General features: G+C 44.7%; 2 protein-coding genes across 2 annotated transcripts in view; one reads left to right on the top strand and one right to left on the bottom strand.

Annotated features, from left to right (window-relative positions):
- The window catches only part of ino80 (INO80 complex ATPase subunit), a 62,882-nt gene extending 47,189 nt beyond the window's left edge, over positions 1 to 15,693 (top strand). Inside the window, exons 28-36 of the mRNA XM_083642910.1 lie at positions 1,080 to 1,174; positions 2,527 to 2,599; positions 3,103 to 3,261; positions 3,733 to 3,835; positions 8,173 to 8,261; positions 9,288 to 9,446; positions 9,989 to 10,160; positions 12,464 to 12,679; positions 13,656 to 15,693. Of these exons, the coding sequence (XP_083499036.1) occupies positions 1,080 to 1,174; positions 2,527 to 2,599; positions 3,103 to 3,261; positions 3,733 to 3,835; positions 8,173 to 8,261; positions 9,288 to 9,446; positions 9,989 to 10,160; positions 12,464 to 12,679; positions 13,656 to 13,879 (1,290 nt within the window). The 3' untranslated portion in view covers positions 13,880 to 15,693. The remainder of the gene's footprint in view (positions 1 to 1,079; positions 1,175 to 2,526; positions 2,600 to 3,102; positions 3,262 to 3,732; positions 3,836 to 8,172; positions 8,262 to 9,287; positions 9,447 to 9,988; positions 10,161 to 12,463; positions 12,680 to 13,655) is intronic.
- Positions 15,694 to 17,314: 1,621 nt separating this feature from the next.
- chac1 (ChaC, cation transport regulator homolog 1 (E. coli)) lies at positions 17,315 to 19,282 on the bottom strand. The gene is made up of 3 exons (XM_083642576.1): positions 18,659 to 19,282; positions 18,441 to 18,476; positions 17,315 to 18,287 (listed from the first exon to the last, which is right to left on the bottom strand). The coding sequence occupies exons 1-3, from the start codon at positions 18,827 to 18,829 to the stop codon at positions 17,907 to 17,909; spliced, it is 588 nt and encodes a 195-aa protein (XP_083498702.1). The 5' UTR covers positions 18,830 to 19,282; the 3' UTR covers positions 17,315 to 17,906.
- Positions 19,283 to 25,041: the final 5,759 nt, after the last annotated feature.

The raw sequence follows: 25,041 nt of genomic DNA, 5'->3' as shown, positions 1-25,041 counted from the left end.
GGCTTTTACCGGCTCCTTAGAGAGCCACTTAAAAAATGCATTGCGTATCCGGGACCTTGTTAAATTCACTTAGTGCGCTAACAGACTGAGCGGTTGGTGACATATCCCCAGCAGGGGTTTGAAAAACACTCGGATTTGGATATTTTAGCTTGTTTTAGTTCATAGGTTTCCAAAACCTCACGGTGAGGTGGTGAAGGTGATCCAGGAAAGTTTAAAGTTTTATCCATGAATTCAAAAACGTTATCAATTACCCTAGAAAAAGTTTCAGGCCTGGAGGAATTTCGACACGTATCCTGGTGGGGGCCCTCGCTGGCGACGCTAAACTTTTAGCTAACCTGTTCACATCTATGTTCACAATGGCATCTGAAGTATCGTCATATTATTATGGGATGCGATGCGAACAGTTGTATTATGGGATGTGCGTTTCCCAGGCAACGACACACGTTGACACGTTTTGGAATAGCACCGCATGCTGGCATGATGCTCCTACAAGCAAAATGCTTATTGTTTTGAATGATTTGGCACCTTCTATTACTGTCAACACCAGTATTGTTGTATTGTAATAATATGCCATAAAGGTTTATTGAAATTTTGGGGAGAGCAGGGGAAAAAAACAAAAAACAAAAACAACACTTTTTTTTTCCTGGCCTGGCAGGGGGGCGTCGTCGTTGCTGTAGAATGGTAGGGGAAACACTGATTATTCATGAATTCAACACACAGGGCTGGAGTGGAGCCAATTCTCTCAGATCAAGCTGTTTGAAATGTAAATAGAAACTGTATTTCCTTTTCTAACGAGCATCTATCTCCAAGTCATTCTTCAGAGGTCGTCTACGAGAACATTCTCACAGGAGGAGCTGAAGTTTTGAAGAAAGTACACTGAATATGGGAGTGGGGGAGCTCAGTATAATAATCCCCCAACGAGTGTAATTAGTCTAGATAAGCCGTTCTGTACTTTTCTCATCCGTTCTCCTCGTTATTCATCCTCCCTTCTTCTCCTCCTCCTCCTCCTCCTCCTCCTCCTCCTCCTCCTCCTCCTCCTCCTCCTCCTCCTCCTCCTCCTCCCCCCATCATCTGTGCAGGAGTACATGGTTCACCGTAAGCACACCTACATGCGTCTGGACGGCTCCTCCAAGATCTCCGAACGCAGAGACATGGTGGCTGACTTCCAGAGCCGGTGGGTAGAGACAGAGACATTCCAGTGTGTGTGTGTGTGTGTGTGTGTGTGTATATGTGTGTGTGTGAAAACAAGCGCTCCCTTTTGACAATAAGTGAATGTAAATCCTCCTGTTCATATACTGTAGCCATCAGTGAACAGTTTAGTCTGACATGCGTGCATGATTGTGTGTGTGTGTGCGTGTGCACGCATCTGTGTATGTGTCTGTGTGTGTGTGTGTGTGTCTGTGTGTGTGCGCGCGTGCGTGCACATCTGTGTGTGTGTGTGTGTGTGTGTGTGTGTGTGTGAAAACAAGCACTCCCTTTTGACAATAAGTGAATGTAAATCCTCTTGTTCACATACTGCAGCAATCAGTTTAATCTTACAGTGCATGATTGTGTGTGTGTGCGCGCGCGCGCGTGTGTGTGTGTGCGTGTGTGTGCGTTAATTCCTTGTGAGTCGACATGCTCTGGTTTACATTAGTGCAGCGCTCCTAGGGTCCTGTGCTGCTCTGGTTCTTATTGTGAGGAGTGTAGGTTAAGGATAATTTTGTGGTTCTTATTGTGAGAAGTGTAGGTTAAAGGAACAGCTCACCCTAAAATCCAAAATACATATATTTCCTCTCACCATGTAGTGCTATTTATCCATCTACTGTATATTGTTTTGTGTTAGTTGCCTGAGTTTTGGAGATATCGTCCGCAGAGTTTCTGCTTTCTCTCCAATACAATGGAACTGGATGGCACTCGGCTTGTGGTGCTCAAAGTGCTAAAGAAATACAATTGATCAACTCAACAGCAATGTCTCTTTCCAGAAATCATGACCCCGTTACTCAAGATAATCCACAGACTTGTTGTGAGCAGTTTCATGGAGGAACTATTTTCTTTTGACCGAACTACACCCGCTAGCTGCTAGCTAGTTCCTACATGAGACTGCAGAAGAAAATAGTTCCTACATGAAACTGCTCGCAACAAAGTCTGTGCATTATCTTGAGTAACCAGGTCATGATTTCTGGAAAGAGACATTGCTGTTGAGTGCCATCCAGTTCCATTGTATTGGAGAGAAGGCAGACATCTACTGTATGCGGCCAATATCTCCAAAACTCAGGCAACTAACGCAAAACGATATAGATGGATAAATAGCACTACAGGTGAGAGGAAATATATGTATTTTGGATTTTAGGGTGAGCTGTTCCTTTAATAATGGTTCTTAATTGGATATTTATATTATCGTGTATGGGCATTTGTGTTGTGGGTAATTGTTATCGTGTGTGTGTGTGTGTGTGTGTGTGTGTGTGTGTGTGTGTGTGTGTGTGTGTGTGTGTGTGTGTGTGTGTGTGTGTGTCCCTCTCTTCCCCTCCCTCTCTCTCTCTCTAGGACGGATATCTTTGTGTTTCTGCTGAGTACGAGGGCTGGAGGTCTTGGCATTAACCTGACTGCTGCTGACACTGTGAGTCTCTGACACACTGAAGGAAAAAACACTGCAGTGATACAGTATCAAAGTACAAACAAACCCTCATATTTCTTAAATACGTCAAAATTGCTCATGTATTCCCTGCCATCTTTATTGCTCTGACTAACAAGACTCAGAAGAGTCTACATGCCGGCCATAAAAGGGGTGATAAAACAGTTTTATTCAAAACTGACTCAGGAATGGGAATTTCAATATTTAATTTAAGATCGTTAAATTTGTAAATGAATAGGAAAGCCAAGCTGAGAATTGGCATAGCCCAGCTAAAACCAAAAATGGACAGTCAGAAGGAGAAAGCTCTTACTTACTCATGACTCTATCTTCATTGGAAGAGGAGACAAGAAGAACATGCTGTCACAGAGTTAATGCAGCATTACTCCAGGATGATATTCACTTTTTTTGTATAACCAAAAGTGAAAAGTTTCCATCTTTTCCTCCCTCCCTCTCTCTCTCTCCATCTCTCTCTTTCTCCCTCCCTCCAGGTGATCTTCTACGACAGCGACTGGAACCCCACGGTGGACCAGCAGGCCATGGACCGCGCTCACAGGCTGGGTCAGACCAAGCAGGTGACCGTGTACCGCCTCATCTGCCAGGGCAGCATCGAGGAGAGGATCCTGCAGCGCGCCAAGGAGAAGAGCGAGGTAAAGACTCACACTCACACACACACACACACACACACACACACGCATCACATGACTACAAGAGATGTCAACATTTTAACGTTAAAGTGCAACAAATATGTGCCGTTACTATGATGACCATGGGCTTGGTGGAGAGACCAGACACAAATCAATAATATAGCCTTTTCAGGTATATATTCTCTTAGATTCTTTGACTTGAAGTCAAAATGAGGGTCTGTTTGCAAATTTTTTTGCTAACAATATCAGTGTAAACAACCCTTTTTAGTGAATCAAATTGTGTGTTTAGCTGTCAAAGTCCTTGTATCAAAATGTGATACGAGAGAGAGATTTTCTTTTGTTAATCCAGCATATCGATCAATAACCAAAATAATGAACGACGCAACAGTGTTTCAACAGTGGACATCATAATGTGAACAAGAAAAGGGACGTGAAGATGATTGAACTGTGTTTTGTGTCTTGCTGTGTAATCAGATCCAACGGGTGGTGATCTCAGGAGGAAACTTCAAACCAGACACACTCAAACCCAAAGAGGTGGTCAGCCTGCTGCTGGACGACGACGAGCTGGAGAAGAAATGTGAGCGTTTCTCTTTTTTTTCCCCATTCTCTTTTTTCTTTTGCACGTTTACACATTCAGGGCTGGGCGATGATCATACAACACCATATTATCGATTATCATCCTTCAGTGGACTCACAGCGCGATGACATGAGGACATTTTAACATCGTGACACACATCTCCGCTGGTGACAAGCAAACTTGACCTAAAAACACCGACTAAACGAGGTATAACACGAACACGAGCCGAAAACCCCAAGTCTGCCTGACATCATAACCGATATCACCATTTGCTTGAACTAGACTTGGCCATCCAACGTGATCCTACATACAAGAACCACAAGGTGGCACACATCCCACCACCTTCATCAGACCTCGTCCAGCCACATGCACAATATTACAAATGACAAAGACCAGAAATAAGACATTTCTCAATCTCTGACATCTTCAAACGTAGTTTATCCTCCCTCTATTGCATGAAGTGTCTTATTTGTAAAAATGTAAAAAAAAAAAAGTATAAATATAAATATTTTTTTATTGCAAAGCAAGGTGCAATTGTACATAGGTAGGTACTCAAGCAATCATATTTTTTTTTTTTTTTTACAAGGACAATAATGTTAAAGGAACACTCTGCCCATTTTCAACCAGCTTTGTATCATTAGAACATCAGTAGTATATCAGAAAACTGTAAACTGTTTTGAAGTCTGTCATTTAATTTGACAGTTATTGAGTGTTAAAGTGTGGACCAGTGACATCACTGGTCCACACTAACTCAAATTAATAACTCATTAACTCAAATCAACTCTCAATAACTGTCAAACTAGATGAATGATAAATAGTTTGACAGTTATTGAGAGTTGATTTGAGTTAATGAGTTATTAATTTGAGTTAGTGTGGACCAGTGATGTCACTGGTCCACACTTTAACACTCAATAACTGTCAAATTAAATGACAGACTTCAAAACCGTTTGCAGTTTTCTGATATACTACTGATGTTCTAATGATACAAAGCTGGTTGAAAATGGGCGGAGTGTTCCTTTAATGTGCAACTTAATATGTACCGTAAATTCCGGACTATAAGCCGCGGCTTTTTTCCCGTTTTTTGGCCCCTGCGGCTTATATAACGGTGCGTCTTATCTATGGATTTTTTCAGGAAAAAAAAAAAAATCTCTCTTTTTTAGCACTCTTTCTAACTATAAATCCACTTCTGTTTTAATTTCCTCTCTTGCCCTCTTTTCACCACACCGCGGACACTGTGTGCACTGTAAAAATAAACAACGGTGGTGTTGTGTTATGTTGTTTTGTTGAAATGTTACGGTAATACGGTAAATGGGAGCTTCCTCAAACAGCCATCTCTTTCCCGACAATCGCCTCTGTGCGTGACCACTTACATATGGTAATTACGGTAAGCAAACGGCCACAAGCCCATCAACTCCCTCCCCCGACTACCAGGAGAAAATCACAAACTTCGGCGAATTCACACAAAGGAAGATCAAGGAATATTCCATCGAACCGGAGCAGATCATAAATATGGATGAAGTGCCTTTGACGTTCGACCTGCCACTCACTCGGACTGTTAACAAGAAGCGCCCTGGAGGATTCTTTCACCAAAAAAAAGCTTTGCTCGTTCTCGACAGCATGAGAACGAGCAGTAGATGATCATGAGGTGGTTTTTCAGACGTGTCGATATAGCAGTTTATCGCAAAAGTGTAATGGAAACACATTTTTCGCATTTGCACGTCATGTGACCCATATTATCCCTTGGAAAAGGAGCGGAAAATAAGTTTGGTAAGTAAGGTTCGATAGCCGTGTCAAAACCTCCGCAGCAAGTGGAAAACTTTGAAGCAACGCTACCTAGCAGAAAGACGAGTGTTGTGCAAAAGCGTAGCCGGGCAAATTAGATAATGTTTAATGGCAGAAATCGGTCCATGGTGACAGCAGGCTGCCTGTGTGCGCGCATTTGGCACAGCGGCGAGATGAGAGGATGAAAAGCACACACTGGTGCGGTGGTGCTGTCTGAAGTGAATACAGTGACTGTGAGTAGGCTAATACATTGCACACGTTTCAGGTGCAATTATAGAACCAAATCAGCCTTTTCCCCCCTCCATCTCTAAATCGGACCAGTTGTAGGCTATTAGGCTACCTTTTTTCCTCTGCCTGTCGCGCTGACTGCATTCACGCAGCCAGCAACATTTTGCGACTCATTTTCTTTTGAATTGATAATCAGGCTCGTTTATATGCATTGTAACTTCATGTTGGGATTTCCATTGACCATTGGTTGGATTTGAGCATGCAGGGGACGGGATATGGGGCAGATCCCCGTGCGTAATCACTGTGGCAGCTGCTGCAACGGGGAATCACTCAAACGCAACTTCAATGGAAACGCCTACAAGTCGCAATTGTACATTGTCGAAGTTGTAGAAATATCGCAATTCTTTTGCGAAAAACTGTAATGGAAACACAGCTATAGATGAAGAGGAGTTCGTTGGTTTTGAGTGACAATGAAGGAGAGAGGAGAGTGGTTGACGAAGCCACCCTGAACCTGTTCGTTTCCGACACTGAAGATAAGGACTTTGGTGGTTTCAGTACGCAGGAAGAAGAGGAAGACGAGCATTAGTGACTTGACTTCTCTGGTTACAGGTTTGCTGCACATATAGCCTATTGTTGTGTGATTTTGTCTGGGGATTAGTGACCTGACTTTTGTTTTGTTTTGTTGAAATGTTAATAAATGGGAGCTTCCCCAAACAGCCATCGCTTTCCCGACATTCCTCTCTGTGCACGAACCCTTTCATATGGTAATTAAACATCAAAACACCCGCGGCTTATAGTCCGGTGCGGCTTATAGAAGAAAAAAATAGTCAATTTTGGTCCCGCGGCTTATACACCGGTGCGTCTTATAGTCCGGAATTTACGGTACATTTTTCTTTTCTCCCTTTTTTTTAACACCAACACACAAAAACGAGCAAACTCGGACAGAAAACAACAACAAACACACACACACACACTCCAATATTACAGCGTGGTGAATGTTTTCTTTACAAAAAATATATATGTATAAACATAATATATATAATGCGTGGCGCAGTGTTTCCCACAGGATTTTGAGTATTTGTGGTGGGGGACCGCAGACCCCCTAGGGGGGTGCGTGGGCATGCCCCCCCGCGAGATTTTTTTTAAACATTTTAAAGTAAAATGCATGAATTTGGTGTACTTTGAGAAAGCTTAAGAGCAAAATTAAAACGCTAGATCTATGAAGAACATGTCATCATTACTGTGCTGTGGGTTTACAATGACAAACTAAATTTCTCCCTATAGGTCAGGGATACTCAACTTGCTTTGCCGCTTTCGTGAAATGATAGAAGGCGAGGGGCCAGTTAGTAAACAAACAATATACATTTTTCTGTAGCGGATTGTGGGTTTTTGGGGTGTCACCCATCGCCCCTGACCTCGTCGAGGTAGGCCAGAAACACGGTCCCAAACAACTAGAAATCTCCCGAGTGAGTTGGTCCTCAGGAATCTGAGTCTCTCCATCCGTATAACAGAGAGCATGTCCGTCAGCCACAGCTGAAAAGAGGGTGGAGAGGGGGACTTCCACTCCTGCAGGATGAGTTTCTTGCCAACGATCGTCCCCTGTGTCAGAGTCCCCTGTGTCAGAGACTGTTGCACAGCTGTAGGGAAGTCCAAAGAGGACTGAGCAGCCGAAGATGGCAAGTTTTGCCTTTGGGCTGAGGGGTTATTTTGTAGGCCTTAGAGTACCAGTCAAATACCCTGGCCCAGAATCCAGTCAGTGAAGGGCAGGACCAGAAAGCATGAGACAGAGTGCTCTCCGACACACAACACCAATCACATAGTGGTGAGACAGACGGATAAATCCTGTGCAACTTATGATTAGAATAGTGAAGACCGGTGAGTGACCTTAAATTGGATCAGTTGGTGTCTACTATTAACTGAGCAGAGTTGTATCACAGACTCATATCCCATATAATATCAGATAATTCAATGCCAAGTTCCCCCTGCCGTCAAAACCAGTTATAATCTGTTCAAATGATTTCATATTATGCGATGTAAAAAGACCCGAGAGATCCAGGAGACCGTTATTTCCTGTGAGTAATGTGTTTGTGATGTGTTTTGTGAGTGTTTCAATACACACACCCACACACACACACACACACACACACACATGCACACAAACACTTTGATATTACAATACCTTTGAGGACATTCCATTGGCCCACGTTCATTCTCATGACCTCATTTAATTCGCTCATCATCCAGCACATTAACCTCAACTTTGACCTTAACCGTAGGTAAAGGTGCCAATAAAGATAAAGCTTTGTATCTTTTTTTTTCCCCTGTAGTGCGTCTGAGACAAGACGAGAAGAGGGACGTCGAGGAGACCAGCAAGGTGAAAGAGCGCAAGCGCAAGAGGGACAAATACGCCGAGAAGGTACAGCACAGCAGAAACCTCAAACCTCACAAATCATGTCCGCTGGCGCGTGAACAAGGAGGTATAGATGGAGAGAGAAAAACCACAGAAAGGAAGGAACAAATGAGCGATGTAAAGAAGGAAGTAATGAAGCGAGAGAGGAAGGGATGAGGTAACGATGGAAGGAAAGGAGAGATTGAGGGAACACATGAAAGGAAAGGAAAGAATAACCAATAAAGAAAGGATTGGATATGAAGCATAGACTGTATAACAATATGGACGCAGCCACCGTGACGTCACCCGGTGGGTTTCTGGACTCCCGATCTGAAGCCTCTTGAGTTTCGCATTGTGGCCGTCGCCATTTTGGTTTTCTTGGAGCCAGAATTGACCATATTTGGATGAGAAGAGCTGCAGCGCCGCCTGCTTGGGCCGTGATCGGCGAGCTGCGTGATCACTGGACGGGAGACCTGTCAATCACACCCCAAAACGTAGTCCCATTTATTGTTTATTATCATTTCTTTTATTTCGACTCATTCGGAAAGTGTTTACTGAGGTAATAAATCAAGTGAGAAGTCGGGTCATTTCCCCATTCACTTCTATACAATTTGACTTTTTTTTTGCAGCCATACACTGTATAAATGGTATATAAAGATTCACCCCCGTACATTTGTTATGAATGGTGAAATTAGCTATAGATACCAAAACTGTTTTTTTTGTACAAGGGTGTAAACATGTTTATTTCTGCTGTAAAGTCGGGCATTTTAACATGGGGGTGAATGGGGAATTATTCCCTTTTTGAGCCAGCCTCAAGTGGCCATTCGAGGAACTACGGTTTTTGGCACTTCCAAGTTGGCGGAAAATTAATTTGAAAAGCAATATACATGTAGCATTAAAGAATGCATTTAGTGTATATAGAAAGATGTACGGTATATAGAAAGATATAGAATAAAATAATGAAGAAATTGAATCTCTGTCTCCCTCTCTCTCTCTCTCTCTCTCTCTCTGCTCCCCTACCCTCTCTCTCTGTCCCTCTCTGACCCCGTCCAGAAGAAGAACAACGAAGAGTGCGAGACCAAGAAGAGAAAGGAGGTCAACCTGGTCATCTCTCACGCCCCCTCGGCGGACAACTCCAACATGTCCGCCGACGGAGACGACTCCTTCATCAGCGTCGACATGGACTCCGCCATGCCCAGCCCCTTCAGTGAGGTGAGGGACTCCAGTGTGTTTGTGTGTGTGTCTGTTGATTCCTCCTTAAGCATAGATATGGACTTGCCTAGCTCCTTTGAGCAAGGTGAGGGCATCATGGCCGAGGAGACGGTTAAGGGGATGGGTTGAATACATTTGAAAGCATCCGGGGGTTGGTTTGGGTGCTCGCTCCTTCAGGTCAGTTTGGCCCGCATCCACAAACTCACTCTCTTCTTCTACGTCTTCCTCATTTTCCATCTCATCTCATCTCATCTTTTCCAACTCCTGCCTGAATCTGCCCTCCTCCACCTCTGTCTCCTTTTCCTAACCATTTCTTCACTGCTTTTTGGTTCCTCTCCTTTGATTTGCCTGAACTTTCCATCATCTCTCCTTTCCTTCCTTCCATATGTCCTTCCCTCGTGCCTTCCTTCCTTCCTTCGCTTCCTTGTTCTTTCTTGGTCGCCCCTCGACCTCGATCCGTCCCCGGGTCCCTCCTCTGCTCCCTGTGGTGCTGACCTGACCCCCAGCCGTGTGTGTGTGTGTGCGCTGCTGTCCCCGTGCAGATCTCCCTGAGCAGCGAGCTGCAGCCAGGCTCGCTGCCGCCGGACGCCGACCAGGACGAGAGCAGCAGCGACATGCTGGTCATCGTGGACGACCCGGTGTCCTCGGCGCCGCAGTCTCGCGCCACCAACTCGCCCGCCTCCGTCTCCGGATCGGTCTCCGACAATATGAACGGTGAGAGATTGAGATTAGTCATTCGCGGGTTCGTCCCACTGTTTACAGCGTCAGACTGTTGACGGGACATATGCTCCAAAAACTAGACAGATAGGAGATGAAGGTTGAAGGTTGGACTGATATATCTGGCCTTTTCATTAAGAATGTGATATGGGCCTGTCAGTGTTGTCCCCCCCGCTGGAGGTGAGGATAGGATTTTTCAGTCTGAAAGCCCTGCCTCACATTCAAATACAGACACGTGTTGTATTAAATAAGGACTGGACTATGTCTAAATCTGGTATTTCTTACATCGCCCGCAAACTCCACGAGTCTGCAAGTGCAGTGAAGTCCGGACATTTTGGATTCAGCCAGTGACTTGCTCAAGAGCACTTCAGCAGGGAAGATTCCTACTGACAAAGGGCCTCAACCTGGTTCCTCTGCTTGTGGGACAGTCTCTCAAACCACTAGCCCCACCCTGCCACCCATGAAATAAGCACACTGTGCTTATTATTAAAACTCGTAATAAAATCACAATCAAATATATATTCTTTGTTTGTGTGAGTATACATCCACGCTCCATTTTAAAAGCTCCAAACAGGCCAAACAAAACATATTCCGTGTGTTATCCATGAGATAGTGTTATTGTTTTACAGTGATGTTAGCACAGTGCGACTTACACGGCGAGCATGGTTATTGTAAACAGCAGTTAAGAGCGTCGTGTTTCCTTTGCTATCAGGAATAGTGTTAAAAAAAAAGGCGAGTGTCCGTTGAAGCAACTCGTCTCCGTTACCTCATATGCACTTTGGAGGTGATTATTTTTGATTTATGACGCTTTTACGTTGCCTTGGCTGCCGTACGTTCTGGACGTACGTGAGATCCAGATAAGGAGCCAATCTATACGTTGTTTCCATACGTCTACGAGTCCTTTGGATGCTTTGCAGTGAAATAATCCATCCTAACGACTTGCCGGTTCATTGATACCCGTGTGGGGGTTTAGCTGTCACGGTGAGAGACTCTCGCCAGGAGCGGTTATTGATGCTTTCTGCTAACCAGGCCCCTGTGAGCTGCTGCCTGCCTCCCTACATGATGTTTTATTGAAAGGGTTTGGAAGAGAGAACGGAGGTTAGGAGGAGAATGAGGGAGGAAACGTGAACTTGGTCAAAGGGTCAAAAGACTTGGTGAGGGAAGTGGGCGGGGGCTTCAAGCCGTGTCCGGGTGTTAGTTATAGGGTCGCCTCGTCTCTGCCAAGGGAACGCTTGCGGTGTCGGACGTCTGGTTTTGAAAGAGGGCCCACTCTGTGCCGCAACCTCTGGATCAAAAGGTGGGAGGAGACCTCAGACCAGTGGGGAGGCTGAGGGAGAAGGTGTATATTAGAGGATGAGGCAAACCCAGACTGGAAGAGTGCACAGACAGCATGGAAAATAAGAACACCCATTGCTTTTTTGCCTAGATCGTGTGCTCGGGTAGTGATGAGCGATGGGTAATATTTAATTCTAATAACTGCTCTACATTCAAACATTTCTTTCCCTCAATCCTACTTATACATCAGATCGGCAATTACGCCTCGCTCCCTTTTAGGGGGGGAACACAAGCCTCTTCCCGTTGACTTCAATGTAAAATAGCACTACCCCCAAAAAATGATAGAAAAATAACAGAATCAATCTCGTTTATTAAAACACCATGACATGACAATATATGACAACTCGTCTGGCCATAGAATTTTGACCCATCTAAAACCATGTGACTCATGTCACATGTGAAAATGTCACATGTGACTCGTCAGTCTAGTAGCAGCCGCCAAGTAGCTGGGTACAACGACACTGGGCTCCGCGAATCACAGGGCTGTAAAAAAAATAATGTCACATGTGACATGAGTCACATGATCTTAGATGGGTCAAAGTCATATTTCTGGTGTATCTTGCCCATTCTATGGTCAGACGAGTTGTAATATATTGTCATGTCATGATGTTTTGGGGTCATTAATAAACGAGATTGATTCTGTTATTCTTCTATCATTTTTTGGGGGTCGTGCTATTTTACATTGAAGTCAACGGGGAGAGGCTTGTGTTTCCCCCCTAAAAGGGGGCGGGAACATGTGCCGCCTACAAAATGACGTATTGCCGATCTGATGTAGAACTGCCTGAGTCAGCAGGTTTTGCAGGTCCTCTGCTTGCCGAGCATCATCTTTGCATCTTTTTTTAGTTCAATATGTATATAAAGTCAAAATAATGATCAATAAGTGAAACATTGCTAATAATACAGAAAAGGAAAAAAAAAAAATTGTCTCATTTTTACCCTTATCTGTATTTTCCTTCCCCGTCAAGGTGTTTCAGCCCAGGACACAATCAGTCCTGGCAGAGGCAGATCTGGGCGGAGTCGGGGGCGGCCTAAAGGATCGGGAGGCGGGGCCAAGTCGGCAGGGAAAGGACGCGGGCGCAAGTCGACTGCGGGCAGTGCGGCAGCGATGGCGGGAGCGATGGCTGGGGCAGCGGCCGCATCAGCAGCAGCGTACGCCGCCTATGGCTACAGTGTTTCAAAAGGTTAGGGAGTACACACACACACACACACACACACACACACACACACAAACACACACACACACACACACACACACACACACACACACACACACACAACCAAACACACACACACACACACACACACACACAGACTCATTCATAATCACTTGCAGGAAGACGTGGAAGTCCTGTGTACTTCCCATTATTAACCCATTGATACCTGATGCAGCATTTGTGTGTGTATCCCTTCGCGGTCTTAAAGGGATACACACACCCAAATGAGGGATATACACGCAAATGCTGCATCAGCAGGTATCAATGGGTTAATGAACGTCGAGTTAGATTACAAGAACTTCACTTGTCATGATGTAGGCAAGGGTGAGATCGTAGTAACGGCACTTCAGAGTCTCTAATAGATGCATTAACAGTGTTTTAGCATGTGGACTAGTCTTTTCATTTTTCTTTTTTATGCCTACACTGGCGATAGCATGGGCGGAGCCATTATGTTTTCGGGCTGTCCGTCCGTCCGATGGACATTAACGCGATAACTCAGTAGGGCCTCGACAGAATTTCTTCACATTTGGCTCAAAAGTCCCTGAACTGATTAGATGTTGGTGGTCAAAGGTCAAAGTTCAAGGTCACTGTGACCTGACGACCGCCCGTTTCATGCTCGTTAACGCGACATCTCAGGAACGCCTCGACAGAATTTCTAGCCTCTCAGAGGATAACCTACAGAGTAACGTGTTGAGTGTGATCTCTGTCCAACATGGATTCTGTCTGTGCGTCCTGGTGGCTCACTTGGTAGCACGCGTACCACGGAGGCTCAGTCCTTCGCGCGGCCGACGCGGGTTCGAATCTGACCCGAGGTCCTTTGCCGCATGTCATCCCTCTCTCTCCCCACCTTTCCTGTCTGCCTACTGTGTCCTGTCTACATAAAGGTGAAAATTCTATCTACTGTCTAGCACTAACATCTCCAACGTCCATCCCCTCCTCCCAGCGGGCCTTTCTGCGGCCGGCCCCCTGCAGCCGTCCCTGGGTCGGTCCGGGGCCAGCCCGGCCTTCAACCCCAGCAGGAGCTCCTCCCCGCAGGCCAGAGGAGGCACGTCCACGCCCAGCCCCCACAAACAGCTGCCCCACAGCCACCACCACCACCACCACCACACCACCAGCCACAGCCCAGCCAGGAAGGGCAAGGGCCCCGCCGGCCCGGGGGCCCGATAGTGAACGTTCACAAGCACTAATGCACACACACACACACACAGACAACGCACAATTCTGTCTCCTCCTCTTTGGCAACATGTACACAACACACACAACCTAACTGACCCGCTCTCACTGTGATCCCCGTGGATGCCCTACTCATGAACTAATCACTAGGGAATACAGTATTTACAGTAGGCTTGCTACCTGAAGGACTGAAGGCTGTGTCTGCTGGCTCAGTAACTAAGAGGACCCTCTGCATAGAGAGCCAAAGTGAAATGTCACTTCTTGCTTCAGCACTGTACCAGAGAGTTTCATCCGCCATTTATTTTCCCATAGACATTTCGTAAGATGCTTATAAAAATAGTTTTACTTGGTCAAACCAAACGGTTCAGATATATTTAGAAACAGGAGAGACCGGATAACATTTCACTCTGACCAAAACGTAAAAAAACTGCGGATTTAAAGGAAATATTTTTTTGGTGTTGTTTTTTTACGTTTTGGTCAGAGTGAAATGTTCTATGGTCTCTCCCGATTCTAAATATATCTGAACCGTTTCGTTTGAATAAGTAAAACTATTTTTCTAAGCATTTTACAAAATGTCTATGGGAAAATAAATGGCGGATGAAAATCTCTGGTACAGTGCTGAAGCAGGAAGTAGGCGGTCACTTTGCCTCTCTATAGACACACATGTTGAATCGTCATGTCGAAGGTACAACCCCTTCCCAACCTCTCCCCATTTGTCGTTTGTTTTATCTCCATGTGTCCAACCAAGTCTTTGGACAGAATCTGCCTTGAGTATTTGTTTGCGTTGTGACAAGAATATTTCCAAGTGCTTTTTTTTTGTTTTGAGAAGACAAAACTACCTTTGCATTGATGACACTGAGGTCTTTTATTTTGATCGATTATAGTTGTGACATTTACAAACTGAGATGTAACACGTGTTCGCGTAAAAGGGCTTTGAAAAGCCTGTGTTTGCCACGGGACGGAGCCAAAGGAGTTTCTGTCACACGCACTGAGCCATGTCTTCCATGATCGTGTTTATTATTGCTGTTATCGATACTTATACATGTAGGTTATTTAATTGATGCATAGATATTGCTCAGTGCAAAACTGATGGATGATTCTACATTTCAGAACTAAATGTGAACCCATACCATACCATACCATACCAAACAATATGCCTACAGCTTTTGTACTAAAGCTCTTATTTTTGTAATGACAGACATGAGTACCCATGTCAATATGGCAGATCTTAACATTTTGAAAAGCTTTTGTCCAATGCATTGGGAAATGAACCGCAGTAATATATATTTTTTGTCCAATGGGAAAATGGAATGGAAATTTTGGAAAAAAGAAAAAAAAAACGATTCCAAATTGAGGGGTACTAGCTGACAAAGGCAATGCTGCTAAAGGTAAATTTATAAATCCATGCAGACTTAGACCCTTTGGTTGTCTAATATTTAAGTTATGTAGGTTAAGTTAAAAAAAACGGGGGGGGGGGGGGGGGATTCATGACAATTGTGAATGGGAAATTAATGTAAAAGACATTGTAAATTGTATTGAAGCCATTTTTATTTTTCAAAAAGGTAAAATAATTATATTTCTGATGAGAAGTCTGTGGCTATCTATGATGTCATTGATGTTTTAGAAAAAGGCGTCGGTGTCCTGAGTTGAGCACTACATCTGTCATAGGTTTGTTTGTTTTATGTTAATAGTGTGACGAAATGAAGTTCTATATTGATGTACATAATATTGAGACTGAGTGACATTTCCTCTGGTTTTTCCCTCATTTGCTTGTCTATTTTTATAGGTCATGTGTACATATGAATAAATCTGCCATTTTACTAACAGGAAAAGCCAATTGAAAATAAAAGAGTGCTAAATCAGTAAGAAAAAATGCTTATTTTTGATTATTTAAATATTAACTAATTTATAAGCAGCGTCATTAATATTATTCCATTACTGACTTGCATCTGCAGTGTTCAAAACAGCAGTAGAGAAGTGGCAGATCAGTTTGGTAAACTCCATCGCCCATCTATAAAATGTCATTTGTAACGTATTCCATTAGATTACTCAAGTTACGTAACATATTCGAAATACTTTGGATTACTTTTGGAAGACTTGAGGTTACGAAGACTTGAAGTTACGAATTGACTTACTTTTTTTTTTTTTTATCAAAGCACATACAGTATAAAAAAACAACATACAATCTTTTCCTAATCAAACTGTTTTTATGCAAATAACCACTATAGATGACAATAACAAAGGAAAAGGATAACATTTAGAATTTTGGACGGTTTACACTGACTTCAAGAGGGTTGAAATTTTTCAGGATGGTTCCTAAGCGGCGATGTCATTCTGCTACTGATGATATTTTGGTGAAATGCAAAAGTAGTGTAATAAGTAATGAGTTACTCTACACATACAGTAATATTGTAAAGTAACTCATTACTTTCAAATGAAAGTAACTAGTAATATGTAGTATATTACCTTTTGAAAGTAACTTCCCCAACACAGAAAAGTTGTGCACCATCACATGTAATGGCTGCTGACTGGCTTAAAGTAATGGGGACTGTTGATGGGCAGCACACTGGCACCTGTGTGGTCTTCTTGCCAAACTTAAAAAATGACTTGACTGCACATTCATTCTGAGATTTCTTAACACAGATCATTTGATCTTGACCTGACTAAAACCTACAGACACACCAACAGACACACACCAATCAAGGCAATCTATCACTTGAAACTAGTATATTTTCACATGGATTGATGGTGGCCTATACGATTTCCTCTGCATGAGTGCCTCCACACATGCTCTTCCTGGTGCACTCTGACATGCCCATGGAGCAGAGCGTAAACACAGGACTTCCAGGTCTGGACTTGTTCCCAGGCAGGCCTTACGTAAGCCTGTGTACCATACCTAGAGAGACTCTTGACTTGAGTCACGTGCAAGGTACAAGCTGCTCCAGCCTATATCTGGGAGTGTCCAATGTATGTTTGTATGTATGCGTGTGCTGCAGGGGTCATATCTGGAAGTCAACTGTGGTGTGTGTGCTCACACCCTCAAATTAAATGCTCGGGTAGTAATGCGCTCTGTATGCAATGCACGTGACCAACACATCAGTGTTTGCACTGGTAACCTTGTGCCTCAGCCATGTGTTTTCCACTAAATACTCTTATCAGGCTTTCTGATTTCACCATATAAGGACATGAGCACATTGGCCCCCGTTTATCAGCTCCATGCTACTAGATACATACACCATTGTTTTCCTCACCAGAAACAAATATAGAAAGAGTGCTGTATCGTAAGTTTCACTCAGGATGGAGCAGACTAATTCAACATCCAGGCGATTCATTTTTTGTATAAATCAGCGGACACGTTTATCGTGATCGTACATGGTTTATATTTAATTTGCTGAAGTCAGTTTTCTCATTCATTAGCTCACATCAGAGTGGGCACAGACACAGACAGAAAAAAAATCCTTTTGACCTTTTATTGGAATTTGCAGTTGCATTGGATGGCAATGATGCCAAAGCAAACCTTTTAAAACAAAGGCCTAAAACTTCAGCAGTCATGTAATGACAAATGTAACAGGTTAACTTCCACAACTGATGGGTTGCACCGTCTGCATGTGCTGGACGGAATCTGAATTTGTGCAAATGAAATACAGAACACACGTTCATAAAATGGTACACACTAGCACAGGTTCGGATGGCAAGTCAAGAGCAAACACATTTCAGATCCAACTTTTGCCAACTGGTGCACAAACATCTCCCAGATTTTACAACACAAAGTTACATGAAATCATGCTCAGGTAAAACAACAAAAACATGTCACATTTAATATCATGCTTCAGTTGCAGTTACACTGGATGTGATTCTGGGGGCTACACAAACTCCACAAAACACAGCATAAGAATAGGAGGACCTCTGCTTTAATTACAGGTGTGATAGATGAGAAGCCTCAGAGTGTAGTGTAATCTGTAGTGTATGCATGTATGTACCATTAGCTGTGGTTTACAGTAGTGAGAGAAAGGGTACGGGCTTAGTGGGCGGCCAACAGGTAGGGCACCATGGCCAGGGCTGCTGCCTCGATGGAGAACAGGTGGGGGTCTTCCACCTGTGGGCAGAAGCTCCTCATGAACTGGGCCAGCCGCAGGAGGTACTCCAGGTTGTGGCCTGCCTTCCCGCTGCACACGGCAATCTGGGCGCCGATCTCCTCGGGGCTGGCCGGCCCCAGGTACAGGGGATTGTCGGCGGTGGCGATGTACACCAGGGCTTGAACCGGAGACCCCCCCTCGGCGGGGAAGAAATCCACGGCCCGGGTGATGTAGCCGCCGCAGGCCGTCTCGCGAACGTTGAGGTACTTCAGAGACTCCTCGACCTGAGCGCCCGTCACCTCGAACGCCACACCCCAGGTGCTCGCCTGCGAGGGAGGAAGGAGAGAGACACGTTAAAAATCTTTATCATATCATTTGGGTTTAGATCAGTCTTTCTTAAGGCTGTAAATTCCATTCTCCAGCTGCATACCCTGCAGCATCACTAGCAGACCAATAGGGAAGTAGGGCTTTCCACTTACGTCATCATCCTCTATCAGCGTCACCACTCTTCCGGGCTGCAGAGAGGAAAAAGAGGAAGAAACGGGTCACGTCATGATGGGACAACGCCTGATGCAATCTGAGCCAAGCTAGCAGTCTGCAACCACATCTGGGTGTTCCTAACACTGTTATGTTTGAATAGCAAAGATAAGCAAACACGAGCATGAGCCAACACAAGCAAAAACCATAACCATCTTACCAAGTCATCATTCCCGCGATGGAAGTTGTCTCCATGCCAGAAGCGTCTCTTGTAGCCTGCGACATAGCCGACCTTGCTCCTCTTGTATTTGAAGTCAGGCTTCCACACCAGTGACCCGTACCCGAAGATCCAAAGACTGCTCTTCACGGCTACGATGTCTTGAGGCTTCATTTTGATCGGTGGTGGTGTTGATGACGTTCAGATGAATCGATGGTTGACAGATTTCGTGTGTATCGGGCCAACGGGCCGATGACTAGCTAGCTAGCGTTAGCTTCCTCCGGTCTAGGAGCAGAGGCACGGGCTGGCTCACCGGGATACCGCGGACGGTATTCGAGCCCAACTGCAGCTTGGCAGTGGCGAAGATGGTATTTCGCAGTTGATTTTGCCTTGCACGATGCATGCCGTTGCTTTAGTGTCACCGCATATTGCCTAGAAATCCATGGCAGCCTCCTCGGCTTTCCCACCTAAACAAAAAACATAAACAGCCAGGGCCAGCTGTCCAGCCAGCCGGTGACAACGCGGGTTTTTAAGCGAACGAATGAAATATCGAGGTATAATCAATTCTGATGTGTCAAACGCCTTCCTGTTTGGTTACTCTCTGCCAAGCCGCGCGACGATGATTTGCGTTTCCTCGATAACATGGCGAAGTCGCGCTTACAGATTTTTATACTGCCTGAGACTGGTGGGTGTGTCGAAGTCACAGCACTGGACCAATAGTTTTACAGACAGACTTACGCTTCAACGCATTTGAACGAATCAGAGTCCGGTGCGCCAAATAGGGAGGAACTCCAAACCAGGCTCGTCATGCTATTGGCTCAAACGCCGACTCGAGTGCACACCCATGTCTCAACGTGATTGGTCTGCCACCCGTCACTCCGACCAAGTCGATGTCTGATTGGCCGACTGTGTTGTCATTCTATACATATATTTCCATCTCATTAGGCTTGATCCTGGCTGATGCAACTTCCAACAGCATTTCAAGGCAACGTCAAGCTAGCACTAGCAAGTAGCAACATGCTGAGCCATTGCATCAGACTTGCGTCTAGGGAACACTCGCTTATCAAGTCGGATAAGTGCAGCGTTATCACAATGTGCCAGGAAAAGGGGAAAATAAACAACGTGAAACGACATTGAAGGTGACATTTCTAGAACGAAACAAGTAAACAAAAACTATGTAGCCTATTCAGGGTTGTGGGACTGGGAGTGATCTGACCTAAACAGGACTATGCAAATCACTCATGCCATGTGAGTGGGCGTCCTAGTACATGTGTACGTGTCATGAGCCAGGACACGTGAGGTCTGTAATCCATAGCCTCACAGTCAAATATCCAGTGGCAAGATCAAGGCTAAAAGCCATGCTACTGACTACTAGTATCATCCCCCCCACATCCTTCAAGTGCAACCGGTGAGTAAACTCTTCAAGTAAGAAGGAACTTGAACCTTGAATGAAAATGTATGTTTAGCTGACATTTTCTCCACACAGATTCTTCCACTTGTGATGACCCCGCCTCTCCTGGCTGACCTTGCTTCGCAGGAGCCTGGCTGGGGTCATCATCACCAGGCTGATTGAGTGCACCTGGGGGCACAGTGTACAACAACACAAACAACATAAAACAACAGAACAAAACGGTGCATATTAGGTGTGGAGGGAGAGAGACTGCTGAATGTCTGAAGACCTCTTTAAAGCCAACACTGAGCACTGGGCTCAGGTGCACTCAATCAGCCAGACTCCTGCAAGGCCAAGGAGAGTGGGTCGGTCATCTGCTGATGCATCATGGTTGCTGCAGCTTCTCTCACCAGGCCAGCATCTCAAATCTCATGATACAACTGTATTCATCCGGAATCACCCCACTCTTTGCAACAACAAATGCAGCCAATGCTAGGAAAATCATGAAAACAATAGGCAAAAGTGTGTCTTGTTGTTGACATCCTATAAATAAGTAATGTTAGTAGGATCTGTTCTATTAGCAGAGAATCATCTGTACTCAATACATAGATTATCTATAAATAGCGGCGCTATCCGCCTTGATAAGAGGCCAGACAACGGTATCAGCTCTTCAGAAGTCTAAAGCACTACACAATGCGGGCGGCCCTTTGAGTGACCCTGCATCCACAAGCTCTCACCCCGTCCCGTCACGGCATGGTTTTTCCACGCCCGTCCTCCGCCCGAGCCTGCTGCTATCTCTGGGATGCTCTCTCTCACTGCACACTACCAAAAGCAATGACATCTTCTAACTTTGATTTCTCTGTTTTTCTGCAGTCAATCTGCAGTGCAAGAGACAGACCTGGTTAACGAGCAGGGACTTATAGCATACAGCACTCCTGCAGGCTGCAGCACTAACAGGTGGTGCTTGTTTTTGGCATGTGATGAACGCCCTAAACATCTCCTGCACATGCAGATCCTTAAGAAGTCGGCTGGTAAACAACTCACTGAGTCTGTATTAGGAACACCCACTGCTTACTAGTCAACCAATCATGTGGCAGCAGTGCAATGCATAAGAGCATGCACATACAGGTCAGCAGCTTCAGTTAATCTTTACATCAAGCATCAACATATAGAAAAATGTGATCTCAGTGACTTTGACTGTTGTTGGTGCCAGACGGGCTAGGTTTGAGTATTTCTGAAACTGCTTGATCTCACCTTTGTTGATGAGAGAGTTCAGAGGAGAATGGCCAGACTGGTTGGAGCTGACAGACAGGCTTCAGTAACTGATATCCTCTTTACAACTGTGGTGAGCAGAACAGCATCTCAGAATGCAACACGTCCAACCTTGAGGCAGATGGCACTTTATAGCTGATAGCTACCCAGTAGCCTCCTGGCCCTGCAGGAGCCTGGTGGTGGTTGGGAGCATCAGGCTGATTGAGTGTACTGTATTCCTTGGCTTTAAAAAACCTTCAGACCAGGGGTGTCAAACTCATTTAAGTCCACGGGCCACATGGGACCCAATTGGGCCAGACAGAAAAAATAAAATAAATGCATAATAACCTCTAAATAACAAAACCTCCAAATTCTCCTGAGTCATTTAATGTAAAGAGCAGGGCTACAGGTACATTTTAAGAACACATTTTCACATAATGTTATCTCAGCTACCATAGACCTATCATATCAAACCTACTGTCTGTAACTGTGCATTACAATTAATGGCAACTGTGCAATTCTTCTCTATATTCAAGGGTACTGAAAATAGTTTACCCTTCACTAATGAATACAGAAAACATGAATAGGCTGCTTCATATTGTAACTTGCTCCTGAATCCTGGCACCTCTTAGCCTTCACAAGTGCATCAATATTAGGTGTCAAATCCTGAGCTTGAAAAATTGGAATGAACTTGTCAGTGCAATTTTCACACTTTGCAAAGTCATCCTGTGGCCCGGATTGGGCCCTTTGGCGGGCCGGTTCTGGCCCCCAGGCCGCATGTTTGACACCCTTGCTTCAGACCATTCATGTCTCTGCCACCTCACGGATGCACTTTTTTTCCCCCAATGATATTTTGTATTTGTATTTTCAGATTTTAACAAACAAGTGACATTTGACCAGATGGGTACGGCATTGATCTGGACAGTTAGGTCATGTTCACATTACAGGCAAATCCGATTTTCTGATAAAGTCATTAATCATCATTATCTTGATTGGTTTCCCAAATCTGATTTGGGAGTGTGTCCGCACTGCCACACATCTGATTCTCAAGTCGGATCTGTGTGTCCAGACCTACACAGCCTATCTGCATGGGTTTCTATGGTAACGACGTGGGCGTCAGTAAATACGTACGTTGGTGACGTGGTTTTCCTGCGCAGAAGCATTTGATGACGAGTTGCGAGTGACGTTCAAATCAGATTTGGTGGATCTGCGCGTCCGCACTGAAGACACATCAGTCAAAAGCACATTTGAAGCAGATTGGAAACTACCTCCATATGTGGTTTGGGACAAGTGACACAAATCAGACTTGGAGCGTCCAGACTCATAAAACCAATCTGGATAAAGTCATTAATAGGTCACTAAAGTTCACACAAATCAGATTTGGCCTCCTAGTCTGAACATGGCCTTAGAGAAGATGGAAGAATAAACAAAAAGAAGAGAGAAGAAATAAATATATGTACAAGGCGATAATCAAGTGGGAGTGTCACTTCTGTTAAGGTACCGCACATAGTGTCTCTGCTAGGTTGGGGTCAATGTACTGTATGGGTCCCAGACCTTGTAGAACAGTGGTTCTCAAATTTTTTCACATGAAGGACCCCTAAACTGACAAAGATTAGACCACGGACCCCCATTTGATAGGATTTTGTCCCACGGTCCCCGATAATAAGATTGATGCTTTTAGATGTTTTATTACAGAAAGTGTATAAAACCCCATGACCAAAATAGTCGTCGTGTTACTTATGAATGGAATTATAGCGAAAATAAATGACCCCCCTTTTTGGCTGGGTGACCCCCTGGAACCCCCTCAAGGACCCCTGGGGGTCCCCGGACCCCCATTTGAGAACCACTGTTGTAGAACGTTGTTGTTGGTGGCTTTTCCTTAATCCACGATAATAGAATGTTTTTCCTTGCAGCATAATAAATGAAACGGCTGTTTGTGATGTTTGTTAACAAGCTTCCTATGAGGAAGGCCAAGAATAAAAGGCAGACAGGATCCGGCTCCAACACCACACCAAAGATCACACTCAGCTGCTGCACTATACCCCACCAATATCGTTCTATTTTAGAACAGGACCATATACGGTGGGAATAATCTCCCACCTCAGTCTTACACTTAAGACAGAGAGGGGACAGGCTATAGCATTCATTTTGTGACAAAGACTGGGTGAGATTTGCTGTATAATTCTCAACTGTATCGACCACACTCTGTTGCACACAGAAATTATTTTGGCATTTTCAAATATTTACACTAGTTCTCGTCATGGATGCACCTTGTGTTCTGTTCTTTTGGTTTGATGTAGTTTGTGTTGTCTAGTTATTTTTCCCTTAGTCTTAATTAATAAATGTATTATAATTGTTACTTTGCATGGTGTATGACTCCCTCTTTTGTTACTTGATTGAGCCGTGTGTGTGTGTATAATATATATATATATATATACTGGCTAATTATACTGGCTAATTACTGACACCTAGTGTTAATTAATGAGAAGGCTACAAGTGCAGGACAGAAAATGGGCCAACAGCATCATGTATAAATTATACTCTGCCTACACATGCAAATCTACCCAAATGACCTTCCTCTGTACTTCTTACGCATAAAAGAGCCGAATCAATCTCTCGTCACCGTGGCTCCACTTTCCAGGAGGTCCGGTTGTGAAAGAAAGCCAGGAGCAGAGCCAAGCAGTGGTTAGCCTGTGGTCTTTTGGTTCACATAAAAAAAAAACTGTGGGACTACTGTGTTCTGAAGCATTGTATTCAGCATGTTTCTGTAGGAAATCACATCCACCGAGAGTTGTCAGTGGAAAAACCCATCTGTCCTGCGTTATTTTATAGAGTGAGCTCCACTACATGTCTGGTTGCGTAAAGAGAGATAGAGAAGATCGGAACTTCACATGCTTCCTGATTCTCAAGCAGTGACATCAATTCACAGATGACCCCCCCCCCCCCCCACCCGACAGAATAAATAGTGTTGATTAGGCCGTTTGTCTCGCTTGTTTTGAGGCCGTTTCCTGAAAAGCCCGAGTCATCTGTGAGGAGCGAGTGTGCAGATTGGAGAAAGAGATGCGTGAGAAAAGCGCTTGGCCTGCGCCGGCATGTTCTGCATTTTTTAATCAGGGGAGGAAACAGGAAGTGATGTCACCAGGTCACAAACAGGATGCTGTGATTATAACACAATGAGAATGCTCGGGCCATGCTAGGGAGAATCTAGAAGGCCAAAGAGTGGAGCCCTAGCATGTGTATATGTGTCACTGTGAGAGAGAGCGTGGAGGAGGATGTGTGTGTGTTAACTGCATAACGAGTATGATGATCATGGGAAGAACCTGCGAAAGTGCTATCGGGTTGGGTCAGGTATCAGGCTAGCGCTGAAGGGTGTTACCGGGTGATTAATAGTTGTGATAACAAGTGTGTTTTTCTCAAGGCAGGCCGGAAGCTTCGTTTTCCAAAATCCGTCGCCTAACCGCTCCGAGTGCAAACTTTTCTCACAGGCCTCAGATGAGGATGCCCGCAGGGTCAACAGACTAACAGGATGTGTGTGTGAGTGAGGAGGGACGAGCCGTTCCAGATTCTCTGCCGGGTGTTGATTGCTGCTGATTAGGGGGTGTCGACTGTGGCAGGATTGCTGTTAATTGGAGGCACGAGAGGGTTCGTGTTTGATTACGCAGATGACACATCGCCTTGGACGCAGAATCGTTTTTTTTTTTGCCACCAAACGCGCTGCGTTTACCCATCTATCCACCACACAGTG

Source organism: Poromitra crassiceps, assembly GCF_964638095.1.
Source record: "Poromitra crassiceps genome assembly, chromosome: 9".
Classification (NCBI taxonomy): domain Eukaryota; kingdom Metazoa; phylum Chordata; class Actinopteri; order Beryciformes; family Melamphaidae; genus Poromitra; species Poromitra crassiceps.
This window is presented reverse-complemented; position numbering and strand designations above follow the sequence as displayed.

Excerpts from the sequence above, each read along its gene's own strand:
- chac1 (XM_083642576.1), bottom strand. The coding sequence starts at position 18,829 with ATGAAGCCTCAAGACATCGTAGCCGTGAAGAGCAGTCTTTGGATCTTC. Across the intron at positions 18,477-18,658 it reads ATCGCGGGAATGATGACTTG|CCCGGAAGAGTGGTGACGCT; the intron begins GTAAGATGGTTA and ends TCCTCTCTGCAG. Across the intron at positions 18,288-18,440 it reads CGCTGATAGAGGATGATGAC|GCGAGCACCTGGGGTGTGGC; the intron begins GTAAGTGGAAAG and ends CCTCCCTCGCAG.